At 44.9% G+C, this 23,515-nt stretch overlaps 1 protein-coding gene across 15 annotated transcripts in view; it reads left to right on the forward strand.

Annotated features, from left to right (window-relative positions):
• Window positions 1-220: 220 nt before the first annotated feature.
• Window positions 221-23,515, forward strand: part of FBRSL1 (fibrosin like 1) — a 495,150-nt gene continuing 471,855 nt past the window's right edge. For all 15 annotated transcript variants that reach the window (XM_064726492.1, XM_064726486.1, XM_064726485.1 and 12 more), the window contains exon 1: window positions 221-521. In XM_064726492.1, the coding sequence (XP_064582562.1) occupies window positions 228-521 (294 nt within the window). In that variant the 5' untranslated portion in view covers window positions 221-227. The remainder of the gene's footprint in view (window positions 522-23,515) is intronic.

A 23,515-nucleotide genomic window follows, 5' to 3' on the forward strand; every position in this document is an offset into this window, starting at 1 on the left:
GTTGTTGATTTTTTTTAATTATTACTATTATTTTTTAAGGGCTCCGGGGTTTGGAGAGGGGAAGCGGTGAGTTGGAGGGGGGCGACTTTTCTCTTCCCCCCGCGCCCCCCCCACTCCCACCCACCCCCCCCTCGCTCCTGGCCTTCTCATTTTCATTTTTTAAATTTTTTTTAATTATTATTATTTTTATTATTTTTAAATTTTTTTAATTTGCTTCTTCTTCGGCGATGGATGGGAAAATCCGGCAGAGCCGGAGGTCGAGGTCGCAGCGGGACCGCGTGCGGCGGCGGGAGGCGGCGGCCCGCGACCCGCGGAACCAGAGCCCTTCCTCGGGCTCCGAGAAGGAGCCGAGCCCCGGCAAGGAGAACGGCGGCCAGAACTGCACCGCCCCGCGGGGCCCGCCGCCCGCCGCCCGCGCCGCCCGGCCCCCGCGCCGCCGCCGCCGCGAGTCCAGCTCCCAGGAAGAGGATCTGATCGATGGCTTCGCCATCGCCAGCTTCAACACCCTGGAAGCGCTGGAGGTAAGAGCGCCGGGGGCCGGGGGGCTCTGCCCTCCCGCGGGGCGGGGGCTGGGGAGGCGGGGAGGGGGTTGGAAGGGAAAAGGAACGGGGGGAAGGAGGAGAGAAAAAAAAAAAAAAAAAAGGATTTGAGAAAGGAAGCGCGGCGCTTTCAGGCTGCTGAATTTTGCAAATAGCAATTAACGTGCATTAATCCTGGTGTCAGCCCGGGGGGATCCCGGGGCTGCGGGCAGGAGGGTGCCGGGCCAGCCCCGGTGATCCGCTGGCAACTTGGCTGCTCCCCCTTCTCCTGAGTGCTTCCCTCCTCTGCCCGGCTCCGGCCGGTGCTCGCCATCACTCCGGGCAAGTCCAATGTTTGTTTGGGGTTTTAATTGGCTGCAAAATATTCCTGGCGTGTTGGGATGGTCCGGCATTGTTGTGAATGGTGGAGCTTCCCCCCTCCCGCCCTCCTTCCTCCCGCTCCCCCCTCCTCCAGCTCGGGAGTTTGTGTTTGCATTGCCAAAATGTTACTTTATCTGTCTCCGGAGATTGTTAGCAAATGGCTAGTGTTTGACATTTTGTGGAAAAGAGATGTTTAAATGGATAATAATCCCTCGGTTGTAATTCCCATTTTTGAAGTAATTGAACAAATTCTTCATCTCTTGTTGACTGTACATATTTTTCTGGTGTTAATAGGCTGGCAAAAAATATTGCTTGTCTAACTTATTACAAACAATATTTGCTGAGCAAATACTGCCTGCCTTGTCTGAGCTAAGTTAAGCAGAGCAGGAAATTTAATATTTTCAGAGGGGCATTGACAAACCATGACTTTGGCTTTTGATTTTTGTTTTGTTTGTGTACAGTTGGAAGAAGTGAGTTGTGGAGAGGAAGCACCTCACAAGTTGCTTGTTGGGTGTAATAACTTGAATCCCCAGAAAATATGAGCAATTCTGGTGCTTTTGCCCACTTTGTCTGACACACCATGGTGGAGATGTGGGCAAAGTTTTGGGTGCTCTCCTTGCTTTGGATTTCCTGCCTCTTGTGTATGTGTTAAGCTGTGTTACAGCAGTGAAGAGTTCTGCGTGGGCTGATGAATTCTCTGATTTGCCCTGGGATCTTTAATGTCTTTGGCTCAGGCTCTGAGGTCCCATTTTGTTCCTGGGTTTGCTTCTCCCCAGCCACGCAGGCCTCTGGTGGCACCGTGGTTGTTTGGAGTTTTTTGCCTGTAGGACCAACTCCTGAGAGTCCCAGGGATGGTCCCTGTGTGCCCGTGGAGGTGTCAGAGGTGGCCTTGGCCATCTGTCCTGGTAGCAGGACCCTTGTTTGAGGAGCCAGGGGCCCTGCTCAGCAGGGACATCCAGCCCTGAGCAGCTCTGGGTGTGCAGGTGCTGGAGAGGCAGGAAGGTTTGTGTTAGCTTGGTGATGGCTGCTCTTTGGCTTTTTGTGCTGTCATTTGTGGGGTGTTGTCCTGACAGGAAAGCTGACTACTTTGTGTATGCAGAACTGATAATGAGTGAGCAATCTGCTCTCCTGTGCCTCTAAGCCAAGCCCTGGACCTGTCTGTATAACCTTATTTTTTCCTTTTTCTTGGGCATGCTCTTAGTCAAATATGCATCAGCAGATAGGTCCAATTAAACCCCTGAGTCTCTACTGAGCTGTCAGGGAAGAAAGTAAAATTCATCTTCCTGCAGAAATTTTCTACCATGATGAGCACATTAGCAGGAAATAGAATTCAAATGATAGTGCAGTCCCTCCAGGCTGATGGGGAAAACTCTGGGCTTTTCACATGGGGAGAGCCTTGTTATTGAATCAGCCAAACCTTGATAAAAAGGTACACAAGGGTAAAAAGTGACCTGAAATATCTGCCACCCCAAGGTACTTCTGTTTGTGGAAGCACTTCTGGTTTTTCTTTAAAAAGAAATAAAATAGTCTTTACAAAATTATTCACTTTAAAATTCTTGCCTAAAACTTCAGTGCCACCTGAAATTAACCCATTTCTGCTATATTTACAAGCATGTATGAGAACAGCTTCCTGAAATTAACTGATATCTACAATGTTTACCAACATGTCAGAGAACACCACCTGAAATTAACCTATTTCTAGTATATTTACCAACACGTGCTAGAATGCTTTCCTGAAATTAACTGATTTCTACTTTATTTACCAACATGTAAGAGAACACCACCTGAAATGAACACATTTATAGTGTATTTGCCAAGATGTTAGTAAACAACGTGTGCACCTCTGCAGCCATGGTGGTTGACACCTCAGAGGGAAAGGTGGGAGCAAAATTCACCTGTTTCACACCAACCAGGTGTGTTATCTTTCAGGTTGTGTTCTTGGGGGTAATGATGGTGTGCATTCCCTAAATCCCTGTGAAACTAAAAAAAAAAGAAAATACGTTTTGTGGATTTTTTTTTTTCCACTGCTTTGGACCATGGGTGATGTTTGGCAGATGTCATGCAGCAGCGAGGGAAGGGGATGGTCAAGGCAAAAGCACTTTAAAGCAGTATATAGCCATGGAAATGAGTGAAATGGCAAGGTCATTTTGTGTGGTGTGGAATTGTGTTCTCTGGTGAACTTGACTGCAACAGGTGGTTTTCTTCTGCTTTGGAGGAAATCTGTATTTTGGTGCACATTGGTTTTTTAAGAGGATTTAAAATCTGCTGTAATGCTTTTAAAAAAATGAATAAGAATTGAAGCCTTCTATGCCCGTGAGGGGGAAGAAAGTGTAGAAGTGAGTGTATGGCTTAGGGACAGTACTGAACTAAAAATGTATTTTATTTAATTTTTTAATCCTTAAAAGGAGCTTTTGTTGCATATGTGGTAGTTTATTGTGGTATTCTAGGTTGGTTTGTTTCTTGATGTTACAGTGGTCTCTGATTATGTTTAATAGAATAACCAAGCCTTGGGTTTCCCCTTGGAAATGAAATTTCTCAGTGTTTAGGTAGAACTTAATGGTAGAATCATTTGGGAGAGGTAAGGTGGTTTTTGGTTTGTTTTTCTTTGTATCTCACCATATTGTGAATTCCCCTTCCCCACTGCAGGAAATTCTCACTGCTGGTGTTCCTGTAAATAAAGGGTGCTTTATAGAATAAATAAATGTATTCTTCCTTTGTGTTGACCTGGGAGTATGAGCAGTTAAGGTCAATACTGAGGGGTATCTTTGAGGTCTCCTTTAGCTCTCTGGTGAGAATTTAAAGCATTTTGTATTTTAACTCATGTGGCAATGTTTCCTTTGGCAGTTGTCATCTGAAAACCATGTGGCGATACTTGTGACTTCTTTATCTCCTATCTTACCATCTTCCAAATAAAGACTGAGTTGATTATATATATATTTTAAATTAAGTGAAAAACAAAGCCCCACAGACACACAAGCAGCAGCCTCTTTCTGTGTATAGAAGTTAAAACTTCTCCTTTCTCTTCCTTCCCCTGGATCTTCCTGTATAAATCCAGCTCAGGTTTCATGCAGTTTAGGGTTGATGTGTGTGTGTGTGTAGTGGTGTTTTATTTGGGGTTTTTTAGTACCCAGCCACTCACCACGACTTTGGACTTAACCTGGAAATGTAGTTTTGGCTTGGGGTGGTCAGTGAGACTGGAAAAGCCACCAGGAGATGGGTGCAGTGCCAGGGCTGAGGAAAGGGGGATTTCTGCCCTCCTTCCAGAATGAATGGTGTGGATGTGAGCATGTGTGTATATTCATTACGTTCAGATGAAGCTGCTAATTATTCTTGAAGGTGATTGGTGAATCAGAGCGAGAGAATCTAAATGAGTGAGTCGGTAGTTGAGGGCTCTCTCTGATCATAGCTGTTCCTTTCAAGTATGAAAAACAGCGCTAAAAGGGAACTTCATCAGAATGTTAATGAATGCGATCTTTGAGAGCAATTGTTCTCCCAAAGTAGTTGAAAAGACAAGGGGTTGTGTTTTCTTTTTGGCTGTTGTTTATCATTTTTACAGATTCCAGCAAAGCTTTGGAGCCCTGAATGGAAATTTTAACTTTCTTGAGGGGTGTGTGTGTAGGGTTTTTTTTGAGGGATGTTGAACCTGTTTACAGAATCTCGTGGAGAATCCCTGCTCAGACGTGTGTGGAGTGTTGTGCAGGAGCAGCCCCGAGCTGAAAAGGGGCAGACCTTGACTCTCTGCACGTGGTGTTGGAGTGGAGATGCTGCCCTTACAAGCCGAGCTGGGGCCCGGCTGTGCCCCAAGGAGATGAATGCTTCACTCCCTGTCCCTGTTTGTGTCCAGAGCTCTGGCAGTGCTGCCTCTCAGCCCCTTCCTTCCCTGCTGTTCCTGCCTGGTGCAGCAGAACTTGGACAGCCTATTGCTCCTAGTAGGCTTCTGGACAAAATCCATGAGTGCTCCAGCTGTCATCTTGATAAGGCTGTTTTCACATGTGTGCTGTACACTGTCCTGTTACTGTTGCTCTGATCTCTCATTGATAAGAAAACCAATGTATTTAGCTGCAGTTTCCTGTTCCAAAGGTTTTGTGCTGGCTCCACTGACCTAGCGATGGAACTTCTGATTTGTCACCATCTCTCTCTCTCTGTCTGCTGAACAGCTTAGATTTTTCCATAGCTAGCTTATGTTTTAAACAAGTTTCTAGATATTTAAGTGTTTTTTCCTTCTACTTAATTGTCACCTGATGGTGTATCAAGCTAGCATTTCTGATGGCCAGTTATTCCTCTTTAAAAGTGCTTTTAACCCCAGGAAAGCTAATGATTTTCTGGATGATGCTCTAAAGGCTCTAAATGCCTTTTGGTTTTCCTGAAGGCTTGCTAGTCTCCATTGATTTGTTCTCCTAGCTGTTGATTTTCTTCTTTTTTTTTTTTTTTTTTTTGCATCTTGTCTGAAGCAGGTACTTTAGGTATCTTTGTTGAGGAATCAGAGGTGATTAAATCAGAGGGGGAGAGATCTGGAAAGTCTGAAGAATCTGCTCAGCTGGGCCAGGAGCTGGGGGGAGCAATGTTCCCTGCAAACCCTGGTGGAATGGTGAGGAAGGATCCAGCTCTTCTGCTGGGTGGGGAATTCTGTGTCTCATGGGTGAAACCTGCCAGGGTTAAAGGACTGATGGGGTGCATGGCAAGTGCAGCCCCTGCCTGGGGCCATCCCTGCACCTTTAGTGCACATAAAGTGGCTGCAGGGGTGTTGAAGAGAGGAAATTGCCTGGAATTGCTCAGGGGTCATATTCATCCCTACCTGAGGTTTCATTTTTAACTCAAACTGCAGTTGATTCTGTCTGTCTGGGTGTTTTGGATGACCTTCTGAAGTCGTTTCCCATAGTATAACTGCTCAGGCTTTCTTGAGCACTGAAACCTGGGGCAAAACATGATATGAAGTTTGCTGAAATGTCAAGCAGACCAACCATCACAAAGAAATTCAGAAGATATATTCAGTTTTGAAATTAATTAGAATCTATACTATTTTTAAAAAATAAGGTACTCTGTATTGCACAGGTAAGATTTTTTTTTGTAATAAAAAAGGACATAATACAACTAGTGTTCCACTTCATTCAGATAATAAATGTTTACTTGCAGTAGTGTATTTGACTTCATGCCTAGTAAGAACTGAAAACTTTACTGTGCTCTCAGTATGCTAAGAAGATGCACTTTTTATCGTTTATCTCAGTTATTTCACAGAATGAGACTGACTGTCACAATGCTGCTTTCTGGGAAAATAGCAGTGAAGAAGGGAGCTGGGTAGGATGAGATCAGCCTGGTGTTTCATGTTGTTTCTTTGATAGATCCTTGCTTGCTCGGCACAAGGGCTGGTGGTCACGCAACTGCACTTGTGAAAAAATTCATTTTGGTGCAGAGGTGCTGTACTGTGGCTGGACACACATTGATAGAAAGGCTTTGGGGTGGTTTGGTTTTTCCCCCTTTTGCTTCCCTGCTTTTTTTGGGTGAGGTGTGAAATTTTCCAGGCACAGGCACAGCAGGCTGCTCCCCTGTGTCAGGTTTTGCAAGCACACAGCTCCCAAACCTGTGTGCACCGTGTCTGGGTGCAGCCTTGTCAGAATGGGCTTGCTGCTTCAGCTTCTCCAGCAATTGGGCTTTGTCCTGGTGGTGCAGGATGAGGGAATATTGTGTAGTCTGTGGTGCTGCAGCAAGTACTCGAAAGAGAACAGTATCAGCAGAACTGAAACGCTGTTTCCTGCTTGATGCACTTTGGGTTTTTTTTAAAATAAAGATTTGAAATACAGTGTGTAGGGTGTGCATCTTGGTATCGGTTGTAGGTGAACATCCAGCTCTAAGTGAGAACAATTTCCAATTCAGTGCACTTTAATGCCTCCAGTTTATCATGGTAAATGTATAAAAGAGTTTTATGTAGGTGAAGTGGCTCTTGCTGTTTAAATGTCTCCTGGCTCTGCTGTGTTCAGCACAGTGGGGGCTGTGACTGTTCCAGCGATGCTCTTCAGAGAGAAAAGAGTTGGAGCACAGTGTTACCAGCCCTGGTCCATCTCCTTGAGAAATAGTCTCTTTTTGAAAACTAATGAACTATTAAGAATGCTGAAAGGAGAATCAGTCTTGATGTTCCAAAGCCAGAAACACTGAGCATGGAGGCGAGGGTTAACCGGCTCTGAGCCGCCCAGGCAAAACCGACCTGTGCCGAGTTGTCGGTCCAGTTCCTCTGGTGCAGGAGTTGTGAAAGCTGGGCAGGTACAAACTGCACCAGCTGTGGGGCTCCCACCTGCACCAGCCAGGCCCCAGTGGCAGGCAGAGAGGTGAGTGTCACCCTTTGCAGCTTAATTATTTTGTACTGAGTGACTGGATGTGAAGTGCAGAATTACCTGGCTAACAGGAGCGTGAGGCAGCTGAGTGCACTGTGCTTGGGTGATCCTGGATGAATGGAGAGTGTTTCCTTTGTAGCTCTGTCTTGCTTGGAGCCAAAAAGGGACTGAACTTGAACAAAAGTTGCATCTGCAAGGTCAGTAGTTGGCATGGATAAGGGGATTGAAGGGATCAAAATTATTTCCCTGCGCCACTGGCTGCAAAACATGGGCTTATGGCACCATTCCTGTCTCTCCCTTTGTGCTCAGAGCAAAGCTTTTTAAATCTTGTGCTGGCTATCTATAGTGCCACACAAACGTGGCAATTTGAAGTTAAATGTTCTATTTTGAGGCTGCCGTGCACGGTCAGCAGGGCAAGGAGCTGTGCTTGGGCTCCTCTGCTCTGCCCACAGCCTGCCTTGCTCTCTCTTCTGTACAGGTTGTCATAGAGAGGAATTGAGAAAATACATATGCATGATGCAGTTGTGCCTGTAGTGTGAATGTGAAGCTTATAGTGCTTGTGGTTTGATATCATTGTGTTACCTTGCCCTTCAACAGATGTTCCTTCTAGCTTCAGAAAAATAAGACAGTAATTGGTGTTTTGCTGTTTTCCTCCCCAATTTTAAATATAGATTGATTCACTCTGGTGCTAGGGTGTCCCTGACCTAACCTGTACTTAGTGATGAGATGCTGAAGTTAGGAGCAGCCCAAGTTGGGAAACAAATGGTAATTCAGAGCTGCTGGCTGTTGAGTGGTTACTGAAGGACTCCAAACTTGTTCCTTTAACCCCTCCTCATCCTTACTGAAGCTGCAGCTGTTTTCCTTGGAGCTCTTATTTGTAGAGAGGAGGAAAAACCCCCAAAGAGTTTCAAGGAAAACAACATCTCAAAGCTTACAATGACATCAAGTGCATCAGGTAATAAAATGCATTATTGCTCTTGATGTTTTGGTGGCTCTTAAATCTCTCTTGTAATGCTGTGGAAGAGGATGTGCAGCCTCTTAACTCCATTTAGCCTGAGCACATACCTGCACTCAGGGGCAGTGAGACTCAGGATGGCATGCAGCTAAGAGATGTTTATGGAATCAGTCATACTTGATATAAAATAATTATGATGTTTTGACATCTTGTTAATAACTTGCAGCCATTGGAAGAAATGGAATTATGGCATTCTCAGTCCTTGATGGAACCTTGGCATTTCTTTCAGATTGTAAAATTAAAGAAAAAATGTGAAAGCCATTAAAATAGTTGGATGTGGGGCCTGGGAAAAATGATGGGCTGCGTAATTGAAAAAGTGCTTCATTCCAATTGAAGTTCATTCCAGTTCAGTTCTGCCCATTTCCTTGCATCTGTAATGGGGAAGGAAAAGGGCTGATCCCCCCAAAATCTGTCTGTGAGAGCGTTTTGGGTGTCACTGGGTTCTTCATCTTATCTGTGAATGAAGTGGAAGGAAATCCTAGCGAGCATTAGACATGAGAGAAAAGTCTTGTCACCTGTAATGACTAAAATCCCCTGAAGTGTTGCCAGCGTGTACTTTAGGAATCATATAATTATATGATTATTGAAAGAGACATAAAAGACCTCATGGCAAAACCCTTAGAAAGGGGGAGGGAGGGAATCCGTATGCAAATAAAGATATGCAGAATTTGCTGTCTCTCTCTTTTTTTTTTTTTCCCTAGTTATTTTTCAGTCCAAAGCTCAGTAATTGCTTTTATGGGGATTACTTAATAAAACTGGGGCATGCAAAGGAGGGAGAAATTGTTTATGCCAAGTCACAGGGCTGGCTCGAAGTCCTAGGGAGTTGGAGTAAAAATGGATTTTTAAAAGTAAAACTGCAAAGTGGGTTTTGTGCTAAGAGAAAACAGCTATTTGTTGCAATGTTATCCTACAATAAAAGTGTTTTGTGGTCTGGCGGTTAAGCAGAGGGGTCCGGAAGTTGAGATAACGGGGTTTTCTTTCTGACTCCGCCACAAGTTTCCTCTCATGGAGCTCTGGGCAAGTCCTTTCATCAGTGCCTGTGTCAGCCTGGCTGTGCCGCTGCTGGGAGCTGGAGGTGCCACTCAGGGGAACTCCTGTCCCCCTGTGACGTGTTGGAACTGCCTCAGTGTGGTGGTGACACACTGACACACCATGACACTCAGCCTGATGCGAGTGCTGTCTGTGCATCGCCAGGAGGTGATGGGAGAGCCTCTGATGGCAAAATCTCCTTGTACAACCCTCTAGGGAAATGTTTCTCTTTCTCCTCTGCCCCACGCCAGCTGTGGGGGAGCCTTTCCCGTGGCATGTCCTGCTCTGGGCACTGCTGGTGGTGCAAATGCAGCCTGAGATTTCCCTGAGATCTAGTTCTCCTCTCACAGCTAAAATACAAGCCTTGACTTCAGCCTTCTTAAGTTCCCCTAAGCTTCATCAGTCCTTACTGATGCTCTGGATTTATAATCTTGCTTCTCATAGCAGCACTTATTCATGCCTTCACTAGGAAGGTCTCCTGATGCAGAACAGACATATCTCAAGAGAGGTTTTGTTGCAAGATAGGCAAAAACTGCCTTTCATTTTTTTCTCAGGCTTAACTAAAGCATTAAAAAAAAAAGGAAAAAAACCTGTCCTACTGCTATTAGTGTTGAGTTACTGGATATTTTGCAAGATCTGCCCAGGAAAGAACACCATGATTTAGTCTGGTATTCTAGTTTGGCCCTGAATAGTACAAAGTTGTGATACGAGTTTGCTGGTGCGATTTTTAGCTGAAAATGACAATGGTTTTCCAAGCAGATGGATTTTATAACTTGCCTGCCATCAGCTCATCCATCAAACTCCGCAGAGATCTGTGCATTGGTGTCAGTGTGCACATGGCAGTGTTGTTGATTACATCAGACAAACTGATAACTCCCTTGGAGCCCTGTTCCCACTCACTGGGCAGCCCTGGGGTGGGTTTGGCAGCAGTGGGGGTTTGTTCCCAGCCTGTTCCCACTGGCAGTGTGGAGCTGAGCTGTGTCCTGTCCCTGTCCCTGGCTGTGGCTGCAGCTGCAGGGTCAGTGTGACTTGTGCATGAGGGACATAGGCACTGGTGTTTGCAGTGCTGTTTGTGGTGGGAAGAGGGGTGATGAAACATGAGTGAGAGCCTCTGGGCTGCACAGGGCCTGGAACTTGGTTTCACACAGATTTTGCATACTCATACATGGCTTTTCCTCCACGTTGCTGGGAGATGCTAAATCGCACAGAGGGTGTGACTTGGAAATTAAAGTTTTAGCTGCATCTAGGCAAAAGTGATTGCAGGGCTCAATCAGAAAAGGTTCCCATGCTCATTACTAAGTCACCTGTACAACTTTTAGGCTTTTTGCAAGGAAAGATGCTCTTTTTAGCTGCTGTTGGATAGAGGAGCCCCATGTTAACATCAAGCTCGTTTACCCTGGTTAGAAAATGTTTTGGTATGTGTAGGACAGGCCATTTTCAAACCCAAGGTTATGGAACTGCTGTAACAGGGCCCGTGCAAACTAATGTAAACTCCCAGGTGACACCTCAGACAAACAGCTATATGCAGTTGGTTTGCTTGGTAGGTTCCCAAGAATTATTTTTGAAGTTGGGTTTTTTTTAAAAAAAAGAAAAAATGGAAATGGTTTACACAAGCTGTTTCCAGAGGCAGCACAGCTGAAGGTAAGAAACCAAAGATGCTGTGCCCTGAGAAACACATGGATGGGTTGTGGAGTCTCTGAGTGTGTTGCCTGGTCTTCCTCTGCTCAGGAGATGCTCAGAGCTGTATAATTATAAGTTGCTGGTCTCCAAACACTGTAGCTCTTGTGCCACAGTTCTGAGGCCACAATAATAATAATAATATTCTTTCCTGTGACTCTTGTGAGGTGCTGTGCTGCTCAGGCGCAGTGTGAGGGTTCCAGGGGAGACTGTTCAAGCCTGGCTCTCGGGCTCTGCTTTCCTGCTCAAAATGTATCCGTGCATTTTCTCTGCCGCTGCCAAAATAAATGCTGCAGACAATCCAGGGCCAGCAATGTCATCATCATCAGGTTACTGAGTTTCTGCCTGAAGGTCAGCTAACTGTGACTGCTACTAAATAGCTGTTTGCTGATATGGTGTCTGCAATCGTACACCACGCCTGGTGGCACGTTTGCAGTGGAGTTTTGGCATGGAGCTGTGTGGCCCAAACAGGGCATGTTTGATCATAATTGTAAGATTGATACAACCTGCAAAAATACTAATTTGACCTAAAAAAGGACAGAGCGTAAACTGTGGGTGTTTATCTGTCTTAAGTACAATGTGCTGGCCACCCAAAATGGAATTAATTAGGTTTGCTGTCCTGTGGTATGGGATGGGGTCAGCATTGGGGTGGTCTTGGGCAGTGTGGTGAGATGCTGTAATGCAGAGCATGTGTCAGCATCAGGCTGGTGAATGGGCAGCTTCTGGTGTTTCCTGCAGGCAAATAAAGCTTGTCTTCCCTTGGAGTGCTCCTTGGTTTGTTCTTTTGTGTATTTCTGGTTATCTGTTAGTAACCTGCAGGTGAATTTTCACTGTTCAGTGCTCTTATCTGGACAAAAAGGAGCAGCTACTGAAGAGAGGGAATAGATTTTTGTCTGAAACGCAAATTCTCCTTGTTCTTTCGTGTCTTCCTCCTTTTGTGCTCGTGTGTTAAAATTCCCATTCCCTGTTTATATATGTTTAGCAGATGAAGTCATTGGTGTTTTTTTCCCAGTGTTACCTTTACAGTGTTATGAACATAAGCAGAATGTGATTATTCACTGAGTCTCTGCTGAATACTGTAGGAATAATGGGTCTGTGCCTGAAGCGTAAAGCCAGACACATAAAGCATGCAGTAAGAATACAGACATGAGCGGAAATGCAAAGTGTAGCTTCTTTTACCAATTTTACTGGAGCATTCTCTCTAATTCTGAGTTAGGAGGAGGTTAATAATGATGTGAGACTGGTACTTTGATGTGAGGGAGCAGAAAGTGAGGAGAGTGTGGGGGTCCCTTCCTACCATGGGAATCTGTTCCCTGAGGGCAGTGACAGCTCCCAGCAGTGCAGCTCAACTGGTGTGCTTCTGGAGCCGAGGAAACATGGGGAAAAATCACCTGCCTTTGTGTCTTCATGGGGATTAAGCCTTTTCAAAAAGAGTGAATTTTGGCATCTTGCAATGTGTTGCTGATGCTGGTGAAAGGAGCAAAAATAGGCTGTGGAGGTTTTCCCACCTGGTGCACGCCATTGCTCTGCCTTCCCAGGCAGCTGCCAAACGAGAACCTTTGGAATGTCTTTTTGCAGGTGCTTTTCAGGAGGTCAGAATTTGGGTTGCAGCTCAATTACAAAGTAAAACCTTTGCTGTGATGCACAAAAATGTTTTGGACTTCTTCATTCTTCTAATGATACATTGCCAAGCTTTCAAGTTGAATGAACTTTAAATATCACCTCTGTTTAGCAGCATTTGAACTTTGTTTTCTACTTCCTTCAGTCTCAAAAAAGAAATAATATTGTGTCCTCTTTAGACTATGGCCACTGAAATGGTGTTTGTCTCTATTGTTAAAAAAAGAATGAGAATCTGAGTGCCTAATTACCCAGTGCTGCTCCTTTTAATTTTGAAAGTTCATTCTTTGCCCCTGCTCTTTTTAATGTAGATTTTCTAAACAGCATCTAAAAATGTGTGTCTAAAAGACCTAATTAGTGTTGATATTTCAATATCTGAGCTTATAATTTAGCTTTTTTAATAGGGCACCTGGGTATCAGCACTAAATATGAAGAAAATTGAACCTATCCCAAAAGCGAGTGCATGTAATTTTAATTGGGGATGGGGGAAGAAATAACCCTTAAAGCTCAGACTCAATTATTTGTTTGGGAACACTTGGAGCGTGTCCCAGGGAGGGAGGGGGGAAAATGGTATTTAATTAATGCTTTACTAATATCATGTTCACTTAGCTTTATGGCTTTTGAGAAATTTGCCTAAGCAAAGTGGTCCTGGCTGAGGTGGATGTCTGTTTGGTTGATATTTTAAGTCTGATACAGCACTGTTCACACCTTCTTGGAATGTAATACAGGAATAAACGGGAAACCCAATCTCCTTAGCACCCTGAGTCACACAGACAGGCCGTGCTCCGAGACAGGGATTTATTTCATGCATGGTGGCCTAGACATGAAACAAATGTGTAGAAAGAGGAATTATGTAGAATTGAAAGTGACAATTATGCAAACATTCCAGTTGAGGAAGAAGTAAATTCTTCTCTTTTTCCATGTGCTCAGCTTCAGAGCTAACGAGCAGCCTCTTGGGGGTTTTGCTCTGTGTGTTTGTATCTGTCATATCTCTCTCATCTCTCTTGCTTCTTGTTCTTTTTTTTTTTTTTTTCCTGGTTTGACCTTATTTTCCCTTTTGTTCCATGGAGTCATTCAATCTTTGTACTGCCGGGTTTGTTTACCTTGCCAGAGGAAAATGTTAGCACCCTTCCATTTCGGAGCCCAGGGCTGCTGTGCTCAGCCCAGCGCCGTGGCCTTCGCTCCCTCCCTGGCCACAGGAACACGGTGACTGATGGCATCCAAACCTCCTTGATTCAATTGTTTTTTTGCTTTTTGAAGGGAGGAGAAGCTGGTGAGGGAAGAAACAAGCTGTGAAAATAGCTCTGTGCTTAGATGGACACCCTTTTGCAAAGCTAAACAACTTGATCTTCCACGCTGCTGGGTAATTCCCACGCTTGCAGAAACAGGGGGAGAGCGAGCAGGGAGCTGGGGCTGTGACCACTTTAATCTGACATAAGTATGTGTTTTTGCTGAAGGGGATGGTCCTTTCCTGCCCTGGCTGCTTGTCCTGATTACCTCCCTTGTGCCAGCACTAGCATTTATGCTGCCAGGAAAACTAATTCCCTGGTTCCCTGATCTGGCTGGCTGCACAGCCACGCAAATGCCCTTCTGGCACAGGGCAGGCAGGATGCAGGGGAGGAGGGCATGCACAGCAGATGTGTATTGATTAAAGAAACCCTGCAAATATGGCCAGAGCTTTTGGAGCAGGATTGCAGCTACATGTTCTTTCTGTGTTTCACGTCATCTTCCAAGTCTGCTGAAATGGGTAGTGTGAAATGATGGTTGTGCTGGAGTGACTCTGGTCTTGGTTAAGCTTCTGAAGTTGGTCATAAATGGGGTAGTGGGGAGTGGCTGAGGGTAGGAGGAATTACTGGGGAAGATAAAACCTCACTTGCAGTTTAATTGCTCTGGGAACACAGTTTTTACCTTGTTTTCAGTGATTAGTTTCAATGTGACAGGGAGAAAGAGGAGACAAGCTTTTTTGTGCTTGGCTGGTTGCTCGGACTGGATGAGGTATCTAACCCTTTTGATGGCAGAAAGTTAAAAGCAGTTCACTCTGTAAATGGCATTTGTAGCTCTGTTCACACAATAATTCTTCCTTTTTAGCCTTCTGGTTTTTTTTTCTCCTCCTTTCTTTCTGTACTGTATCCCATGCATGTGTTGTATTAAGGAGAAGCCTGTATTGGATATTAAATCCAAAGAGTGGGGGAAGAAGGAGCTCTTCTAATCAGTGTCATTTTCCCAGCTGTAATCCCACAGAGGGATTGAAGAAAGTGTCAGGAGGATAAGATCAGTGTTTGAGCCCAGCTAAATGCTGGCTCTGCTGTGTGAAAATGGCTTTAATGGAGCTTGGTTGTGCGGGGAGAAAATTGCACGTAAATTGTGCAAATTTCTCAATAAAAAGCATTTAATTGTTCTAAAGGAGGGGGAGGGCCCCTCTTGTGTGCACATTGGAGACTTGAGTGAGCAGAAGTAACCTCTGTGGCACAGCAGTCATTGACCTTGTCAAGCCCTGCCAGCGGAGGTCATGTGTGGTGAAGTGGTTGCCACAGGGGATTAGCACATCTGGGCAGAGGCTTTTTCCTTCTGAGCCTGAGCACACCAAATCCCATCTCCAGCAGCACACATGGAGCCATCAGGGAGCACAAGGAGCAATGGGGAGGCACCTGCCAGAAGAGCAGGGAGAAGCCTGTGTGGAGCCAGGGGCTTTCTTGGCCCCAGCTGCAAGAGAAGGAACACTTGGTTACACCATGGACTCCCTGATCCAATGAGGAGAAGGTTGGCTTGAAAATTAACCATAAAACCCCACAAACTTGCCTTGCTGGTCTCATAATGAGATAGTTCTGTGCTTAAAACTGTCTTTTTGCCCTGGTTTCCCTTACAGTTTTGCACATACACTTTTGCATCGTACCTGCAGCTGTTGGTTTGGTGTGAGAGGTACAGTTTTATGCAGGAAGGAGGCTGATATGCTTTTTTATTGGGCTGAAAATATGCAGAGGATGATGTTTTGTTATAAACCTCAGAAGGAATGAGTGGTGTATCTGCTGCCATGTAAGACTTCACAATTACTGTGTCAAGATATTAGGCCCAATTCACAGATGGTAGTGTCTGAAGTACAGGGAAAACAGATAATTACTAGCAACTGATCCATTTGCTCTGTGCCTAAAGGAGAGAATATTTAAGGCTGGCTTTCCTCCTTGAATGAAGTGTTTATTACAAAGCTTGATGCCATGGCATCCTTGAAGTCTAAGCATTGCAGTGTCAGATTTTATACAGATCTGTTCTGCTCTGCCTTCTGTATTCTTTTACAATTCTGCCTTAGTTGAATTCATTTCATACCCCAGGAAGAAGGTATTAAAAGAAAATTACCAGTACTTCCAGCAGGAATAGTTGGTATCTTAGCAGGCAGAAGAGGCATTAAAGTTGAAGCTCTCTGCTCTTTGTGTTTGCCAGTAAAGGACATAATTTGTCAGTGATGCCCAGTCACCTCCTGGATGAGGAGAGAAATGATAATGCTCTGCTCCTGCCTTGGTTGTGAGGACCTAGAATGATGCTGTGGTTGATTGTAGTTACTGGAAGACTTGGTGCTGATGGGGTTTGATATTTGTGCTGAATTTTTGCTGGGCAGGAAAATGAGAGTTGTGCAAATTAACGAGTTACAGAAAGCACAGTCTGAACAGCATCAGGAAAATGATGCTGAAGGTTGGTCATGGGAGATTCTTTGTTCAGGAGGTTCAGGCTCACAAGTGGCATTGGTGACACCACAGAGATGCAGCCCACGCTGGGGTTTTCAGCACTGGTGGCTTCTCAGGCTTCTTCAGAGGTCACACAGTTCCTGCTGAGAAGTGCTCAAGGCTGCTGGGCATGGGTGGTTCTTTACAGTCACCTTTAGAATTGTGCCTTGACTTCCTGCCAGGAACTGTGGGCACAGATGAAAGTCTGGACCTGTGTCACAGGAGTGGTGGAGATCTGGATGGATTTGGATCTGTTTTGGCACTTACTGTACCATATTGCATCTGAAAATACCCGGTTGGACTTGGAGAATTAAGTGGAGCAATTATGAAGCAGAAGAAAAAAAAAAACCCACTTATGTGGTGGCTGTGATAAATTAGTCATTTTGTACCTCCAAATAGCCAATTATTCCTCTGACTGGCTTTTATCTGACCAATTTGCATGTGCAGTCATGGTAACTGGTTTGCAGATTAGGTGCAGAATTTCATGTGGATCTGATGTTGCGTTTTCGTCTTGCTCCCTTGGAAGCAAAACACATGGATGAGGGGTTCTGTGTAACTCATTACTGTTAGCTGCTTTGTTTTTGCACTCTCAAAGCTTCTTCAGACTTGAAAGAAGCAAGATGGCTCACTCTTGTGGGTTGGTGTTTTTTTGTTTGTTTTTAATATCAGACAAGACGATGTAAAGTGGTCCCAGCTCCATAGAAGCTGCAGCACAGATTTCATTTGTATTGGCATTTTTGGCTGCACCTTTTGAAAACACATTGTTTGAGGGTTGGGAACTCACTGGAGTGCATTTCAGACAAGATGTAAAAGGAGAAAAAAATTTAAAAAGGTGAAAGAAAGAAGGAAAAATGAACTGAAGCAGCTTGGAGTGACCAGGGGTGAAATGGTGCCTCACTGAAGCAAGTGTCAAAACTCTGTCCTCTCTGGTGCCAAATTGCCATGACTGCTCTCTGATTTTGATCTGAAGCTGAAAATTAACAAATGGCAGTATTTTTAATATTAGACACCCAGAGAGCTAAGTGGTATCTTAATTTGAAGAATATTAATTATTCAGGTAGCTGAATTTTACTAGTAGGTTACACATAAGCTCTGTTTCTGTCAGGGATTTGTGTCAATTTAGCGTGCTGTGGACTTTGTAGAGTCTCTGATATGAACAGTCTTTGAAGTGGAGAAATGGTATAAAATATTTGCCAACAGCCACCCAGCTTTTTAAAGCTTCATTTCCTTCAAATAAGTCAGCCTTTTAAAAAAACAAATAAAACTGAGTTGCAAGTACAAGAACAAGAAGATGCTTTTTCAAAGGCTGGGGTTTTTTATATAGGCTCCAGCAATGCAGCTGTAGTTACCTTGGTCTCCAGTGCTGCTAAAGACAAATTAAGCTAATAAAACAGTATCTTGCAACATCATAACAAATAAATGGGCTAATCTGTATGCAAGTTTCTTGCTACACCAAATTTACACTGCTTGAGCATTTCCTCTTTTGGTGAGAGGTAGAGGTTTTTATAAACATAACCTTTCCAAGGGTCTGTGGAACAATGCCTTGTCAATCATTCAGGATTTAGGGATTGAAGATTGCATGTGAAGAAGTGTTTGGAGGAAATTATATGTTTATTTTCTGGTGACAGCTTCGTGTTAAACTGAAGGCAGGTTCCAGGGAGGCAGCTGTATCCACCTGCCTGGTGTTACACAATTCCATGGGGAGCTGAAGGAGTTGCCTGGTTTCCATCATGTCCCAGCTAGTATATGATCAGTATAAAGTGTCTGTGGGTGCACATCATGTGTGAGAAATGTGCTTTCTCTCCTCTATGTGCTTAAAATAGTTGGACCTATAAACTCCTTGTAAACTCCTGCTTGTTCCTCCTGTTCTTTTGGATTGAGCACTCATGGCACTTTATTTTTTTTTTTTTTTTGACTGGAGCAGCACCTCTGAAGTGTCCTGGTCTTGCATAAAGCCTTCCATTATAATTGCAGGTGGACAAACATCTAGCTTTAAATTCTCTGAGCTGTTTAAACTTGTGATTTTTTTTTTTTACATCCTGCTTATTGAATTATCAGGGTGTAAGTTTTATTAAAACTGGGTGTGAAATTTAATTTTTGCAAATAATTTTCTCTGCAGTAGCTTCTCAAGAGCCCTTCCAAAGCACTTTCAGCACAGCTTGGGGCAAAGCTGGAAAAATCAGAGTTGAAAATTGGGGCACGTCACTTTCCCCCCTCTCTAGATAAGTTATTTAATCTCTGTCCCTCTGTTTCTTCTGTAAAACAAGGATAACTTATCTCCTGGTATTTTACTGCTTAGTAGTTGTAAACCCTGCAAGCAGGATCTTTTTGATAGGGAGTACATTAAGATTAAAGTACACGGTGTTTTGTTCTGAAGAGTTTGAGGATGAAATTTATAGGCAACTGTGAGCTGCATGTTTGCTTATGATAAAATTGGGGGATGAAGTATAAAGGAACAGACATTGGTACTGGCCGTGGAACTTGCAGCTTTACAGTACAAACAGCCTCTTGTTTGTGGTGATAAAGGCAAGAAATCCAGTGTATTCTACCAGCTACAAATAGCTGCATGGGGTAGAGCTTTTCACTCTGTAAAAATGGGCTTTTTCTCATTCTCAAATCAGTCTCTCAGCTGTTCCTGCTAAAAGGTCCTCTCTCCACTTGTTTAATGACTGTGAATTTTTGTTGCTCTAACAGGAAAAAGCATCTTTCGCTGCTGAACGTCCTCCAGCCATTGCTGTCCTCTCCTCCCCCTCCCTTCTCTATGTTCTAAGGATTTATTTGTGAAATTCCCCCCAATCCTTGGGCTTAATCAGCTGGAAAGAGCGGCCTGGCAGGGCAGTGGGTTGCTCTGGGGATCACCCCTGTGGCAGTCCCTGCTGCCTGCCCTGCTTGGCTCATGGATTGATGGCTCTGGAGCCACACCGGGATTGCTGCAGCACAGCAGAGTGCCCTGCAGAGCACAGCCCTTCCCCTGCATCTGCGCTGGGGGTTTCTGACTCCTCTGACACAGCTCTGCCAAGTCCTGCTTTGCTTTTCCAGCCTCCCAGCTCTTCTGGATGTTGTGTATAGATTGGGAATATTGGGGAGGGCGATGAGATTTCTGTGGATGATGAAGAATTTTGGAGAGGGCAATTGGCTTGGTAGCCTTGGGATATCATTTTATAACTAATAACTGGAGATGTCTTTTCTTCTCTCTGATGGATCCACTGTCTTAAAGCTTTTTGGTAACAAGATTCAAAACTGGTGTTTAATCTTCAACAAGGGGAAAGATGAAAAACTGAAAGATCATTTCTCCTCAAGATTGTACATTTAGATATTTCTGGATGTGTGTCTGTGGGTTGTTCTTCATTGCCAGCCCCTTCCACAAACACAGCTCATCATCTTGTGCTATTGATCATTCCCTCGTGGTTTTGAGCCAGAAAATCTCAAAGGCATTTCATACCTGCTTAGGGGAATTTTTAATAATAATGGGCCACTGGGGCAGATGTCCTGGGATCAAAATCTAAACTAAAATATTAAAAAAACCCCTGATAACCTAACATGAAACCCACCCAAACTGTGTAATGTATATAATGAAGGCTGTGAGCCATTTGCTTCCCCAGAACTCACACTGGTGCACTGTTTAACCTGTGATGTGGGTTAAGTACCCCTAAGAGAGGTTGCCTGGTACAAGCCTTAGATCTTGCAAAATGAGCAAATCGTGGTTCAGGCAGGTGTGTGAAAGGCTCCTTTAAAAAGAGCAGAGGGCCACATTAGCAGGGTTGTAGCTGGGATAATCAGGAGAGTTGTGTGTGGAGCTGCTGCAGTGATTGCTGCCAGGGCTGCTCTGCATCCCTTTACAAGAGAATTACACCCATAGCATGGTATTAATGTGTTTACATGCAATCAGGGTGAGTCTGGGCTAGGGCACTGCCTCTAGACCCTGTCAGAGCTCTAGATCATTGCCTAAAGAGGGGATTTTGCAGTGGCAGAGGAACATTAGGGGAAAAACTTTCCTTTGGGACTGTACTCCTGTTATTTTGTTGATATTGTTTCAATAAATTGCAGGAAAAAGCAGCAGAATACCCAGATATGGAGAAGCAGGTGGCTGGTCTATGGGTCAGTGGCAGGGTTGTGTTATGCTCAGTATTATTGTTACTTGGAAATTTTGTTTTTTCCTCTGCATTCTGTTGAATTCTCCATCTCTCCATGTACATCATAGATGGGAAAATTGCAGGGAGAGTTGCACAAAGCTGCCTTTCTTGTCATTTCTGCTTAAATCTCACGTGACAGTTGGACAGAAGCTGTTTTCACTGCTTGAAGTGAGGGGGAGGTGAAATGGGTGGTGGATTTCTAAAGAAAACTATATATACTTATTTTTCTGCATGCAGGCAGCTTGTGTTTGTGGTGGTGTGGGCAAGGAAGCACCTCATTACACAATCTATATTGGGTCTGTAGTGGAGAGAGCTTGATTTCCTCCTGGGTACAGATTTATCTCCCCTGTCAGTTGAGTTTGGATACCCCTGTGGAGGGGATTTATTCTGCCTTTCCTTCCCAACCAGTGACTGCTGGGGGAAATGCATGCAGTGGGAACACAGGGTGCACTTTGCCTTTCTATTTCTTTCTTCCTTTTTTATTTATTTCTCTTTTCCTCTCCTTTCAGTGGAGAGTAGGTGCAGGGTGGAGATGTTTCTAAACCACATTAATTGGATGTGATGCCACTCAGCCTCTGGCCAGAGCTGACCAGACAGGGCCAGTCATCACCCCTGTGGCATGGCCAGACCAATCTGGGCTTGCATCACACCCTGCACTCTCAGGAGGGCTGGAAAAAGCACAATTGAGCTGTGGCTGGGATTTCCTGGCTCGGATGCAGGAGCTGCAGCCTCCCCAGACTGGGGCTGGTGGGTTGGTGTGTCCCAGGGAAGGGCAGGGCTGTGCTTCTTCCATCTGCTGCTGCCTCCCCAGGGCTGTGCTGCTGGGCTTGGTGAGGCTTCAGACACCCCTGGGTGTGCTGGGGCACCCGTGGGCCCACTGTGACTGAAAACAAGGGCAGGGAGTCCAGTTGGAGCAAATACTGACATGATGGAGAACTGGCCATGCTTGACCCCACACCCATCACCTCCTTCACCCCGAGGTCAGTGGCTGGCAGGACTGACTCACCCCTGGGTCCTACTGAATAAAACATTCCAGCTGCAGTCCAAAAGTGGGAGTGGAGCTGGTCCTGGAGTGCTGGAGCTCCAGGGAAGCTCCTGGCCAGCCCAGCAGCAGCACAGTGCCAGGCAATTGTTCATGTGAGGTGCAGCCAGGCAAGGAGAGAGGAGTGGTCCCCTGGTGGCCCTGTGGCTGCTGAGCCTGGGCTGTATGAGCAGATCTGTCCTCAGGGTGTTCTTAGTGCCAGCAGCAAGTCAGGCTCTGTCCTGGTTTCCTGTGGCCAGAATGAAGTTTTGCCATGAGAGGTCAGCTGAGCTGGGGCACAGCTCTGCTGCTGGGCTTGGCCAGCTTGGTCACACAGCTCTGCCCCTCCTGGTGCTCTTGCAGCAGCTGTAAGGGAATCAAACCTCAGATTTGAGCTGGTGTTTTAAATCGTGCACTCTTCAGAACAGCAGTCAGGGCTGGGATACAACACAGTGCTGTATGGGGGAAAGAGAAGAGCAGTTGGCACTGGTATTACACACCCAGGTTGTTTTTAGTGTGATATTCTAGATGTCTCTAAGGGTAAATAATTTAAAATACATTTGCTTGTTGATTTAAATTTCTACATTCCTGGACTTTGGGCCAATTCAGGTCTAGAACAGAGGGATTTTTTGTTGCAGAAACTTCTTTTTTCTCATTCCTTCTAGGAGTGTGGGGATGCCTAGCCAGGCTCAGCTCATGTAAGCAGGGCTGAGCAGTGAGCCTGGCTTTGGGTGAAGGCTGTGAGCAGAGAACGTTATCCCAGGCTGGCATTTGTGCTCTCTGGATTCCTGGGGACACAGGGTGTCCAGCAGGAAGGGGTGGCAGAATGAGCCCCATTGTTTGCCAGGGGATAATGTCTGCACAGTGTGAAAGTCAGCTGGAGACTTGGCACAACAGAATTGCAGTGTGCACACGCACGTGGTGCAGGGAGCCCTGGGCACAGCCAGCACTTCCCTCTGCCTGCCTGGCTCCTGCTGGGCCAGCACTCAGGCAGGGTCTCCTATATTTACTAAGAAGGATGGGTGATAGATTTAGTTTGGGTTGCTTTCATGCATGTCTGCGGAAAACAACTTACAACAAAGGAACAAAGGTTGTCTCACACACACGACGAAAAATGTGGCAAAAATACATTGCAGTTGCACCAATTCTCTTTACCATTATGACTATATTGGACTAGAGAGGAAATGGGAACCCAGGAGAGGTATATTGAAGAGATGACCTTTTGGAGTCCAAGGGAAAAATACTTTGTCCAAAAGCTTACAGTTATGTATTAAAAGTTGTCATCTTCCTACCCCTCTCTCCATACCTTTCTCCTGTTGTTTTTTCTGCATCAATCTCATAGGCTGTTTGTCCCCTGGCTTATTTGCTGACTCTAGCTATGTGGTACTTGTCTGTTCTCTCTGAATTCTGTTCTCCTTGGCCATCTGAAAAAGCCTTCCTTTAGCAGACAGCAGCACTGAGGCACATGTGAGTGAAGAGCAGAGCAGGATTTGAGTGTTGCTGAGTGTTTTGAGAAATGGTGATCTTTCCCCTGAAGGACTGAGCTCTCAGATCTGAACCTGGCAATCCCCCTAAATTGGACTTGGCTTTCTCTGGGAACTGTAAAACCAGCAAATTTTCAAAACCTCCTGCTAATGGCTTGCTGAGTGAAGATCAATAGAGATGCCTAGAGGAGCCAGGCCTGGAGAAAGAACATATAATGCAAGCTGCCTGATTAATTTGCTCTGGAGAATAAGAGCCTTCAGAGATGAGAACAGGGTATAAAATAAGTAGTCATAGACTTGCTATACACCGAGTAGAATATGTTAACTTCTTCAGTCTGGTTAAGGGTTTCCAGCATTAGTTTTGTAATGGCAGAGTGTAACTTAGTGTGAGAGGGAATAGTCAGAGTATGGATGAGACCCCTGCCTATTGCTCTGTCACCACTAATCCCTGTGTCATGCAAGCACAGGAAAGATGTGTTGGCTTCAAAACTGAAGTATGTATCTGCTTTCAGTCTTTGGAGTAGGTTCATGATTTTTATTGTGCAGGAGTTTGAACAATTCTGGCTGTAAACAGCAATAAGAAACTGTTTTCTTCCCT

This window comes from Zonotrichia leucophrys, chromosome 15 (genome assembly GCF_028769735.1).
Source record: "Zonotrichia leucophrys gambelii isolate GWCS_2022_RI chromosome 15, RI_Zleu_2.0, whole genome shotgun sequence".
Classification (NCBI taxonomy): domain Eukaryota; kingdom Metazoa; phylum Chordata; class Aves; order Passeriformes; family Passerellidae; genus Zonotrichia; species Zonotrichia leucophrys.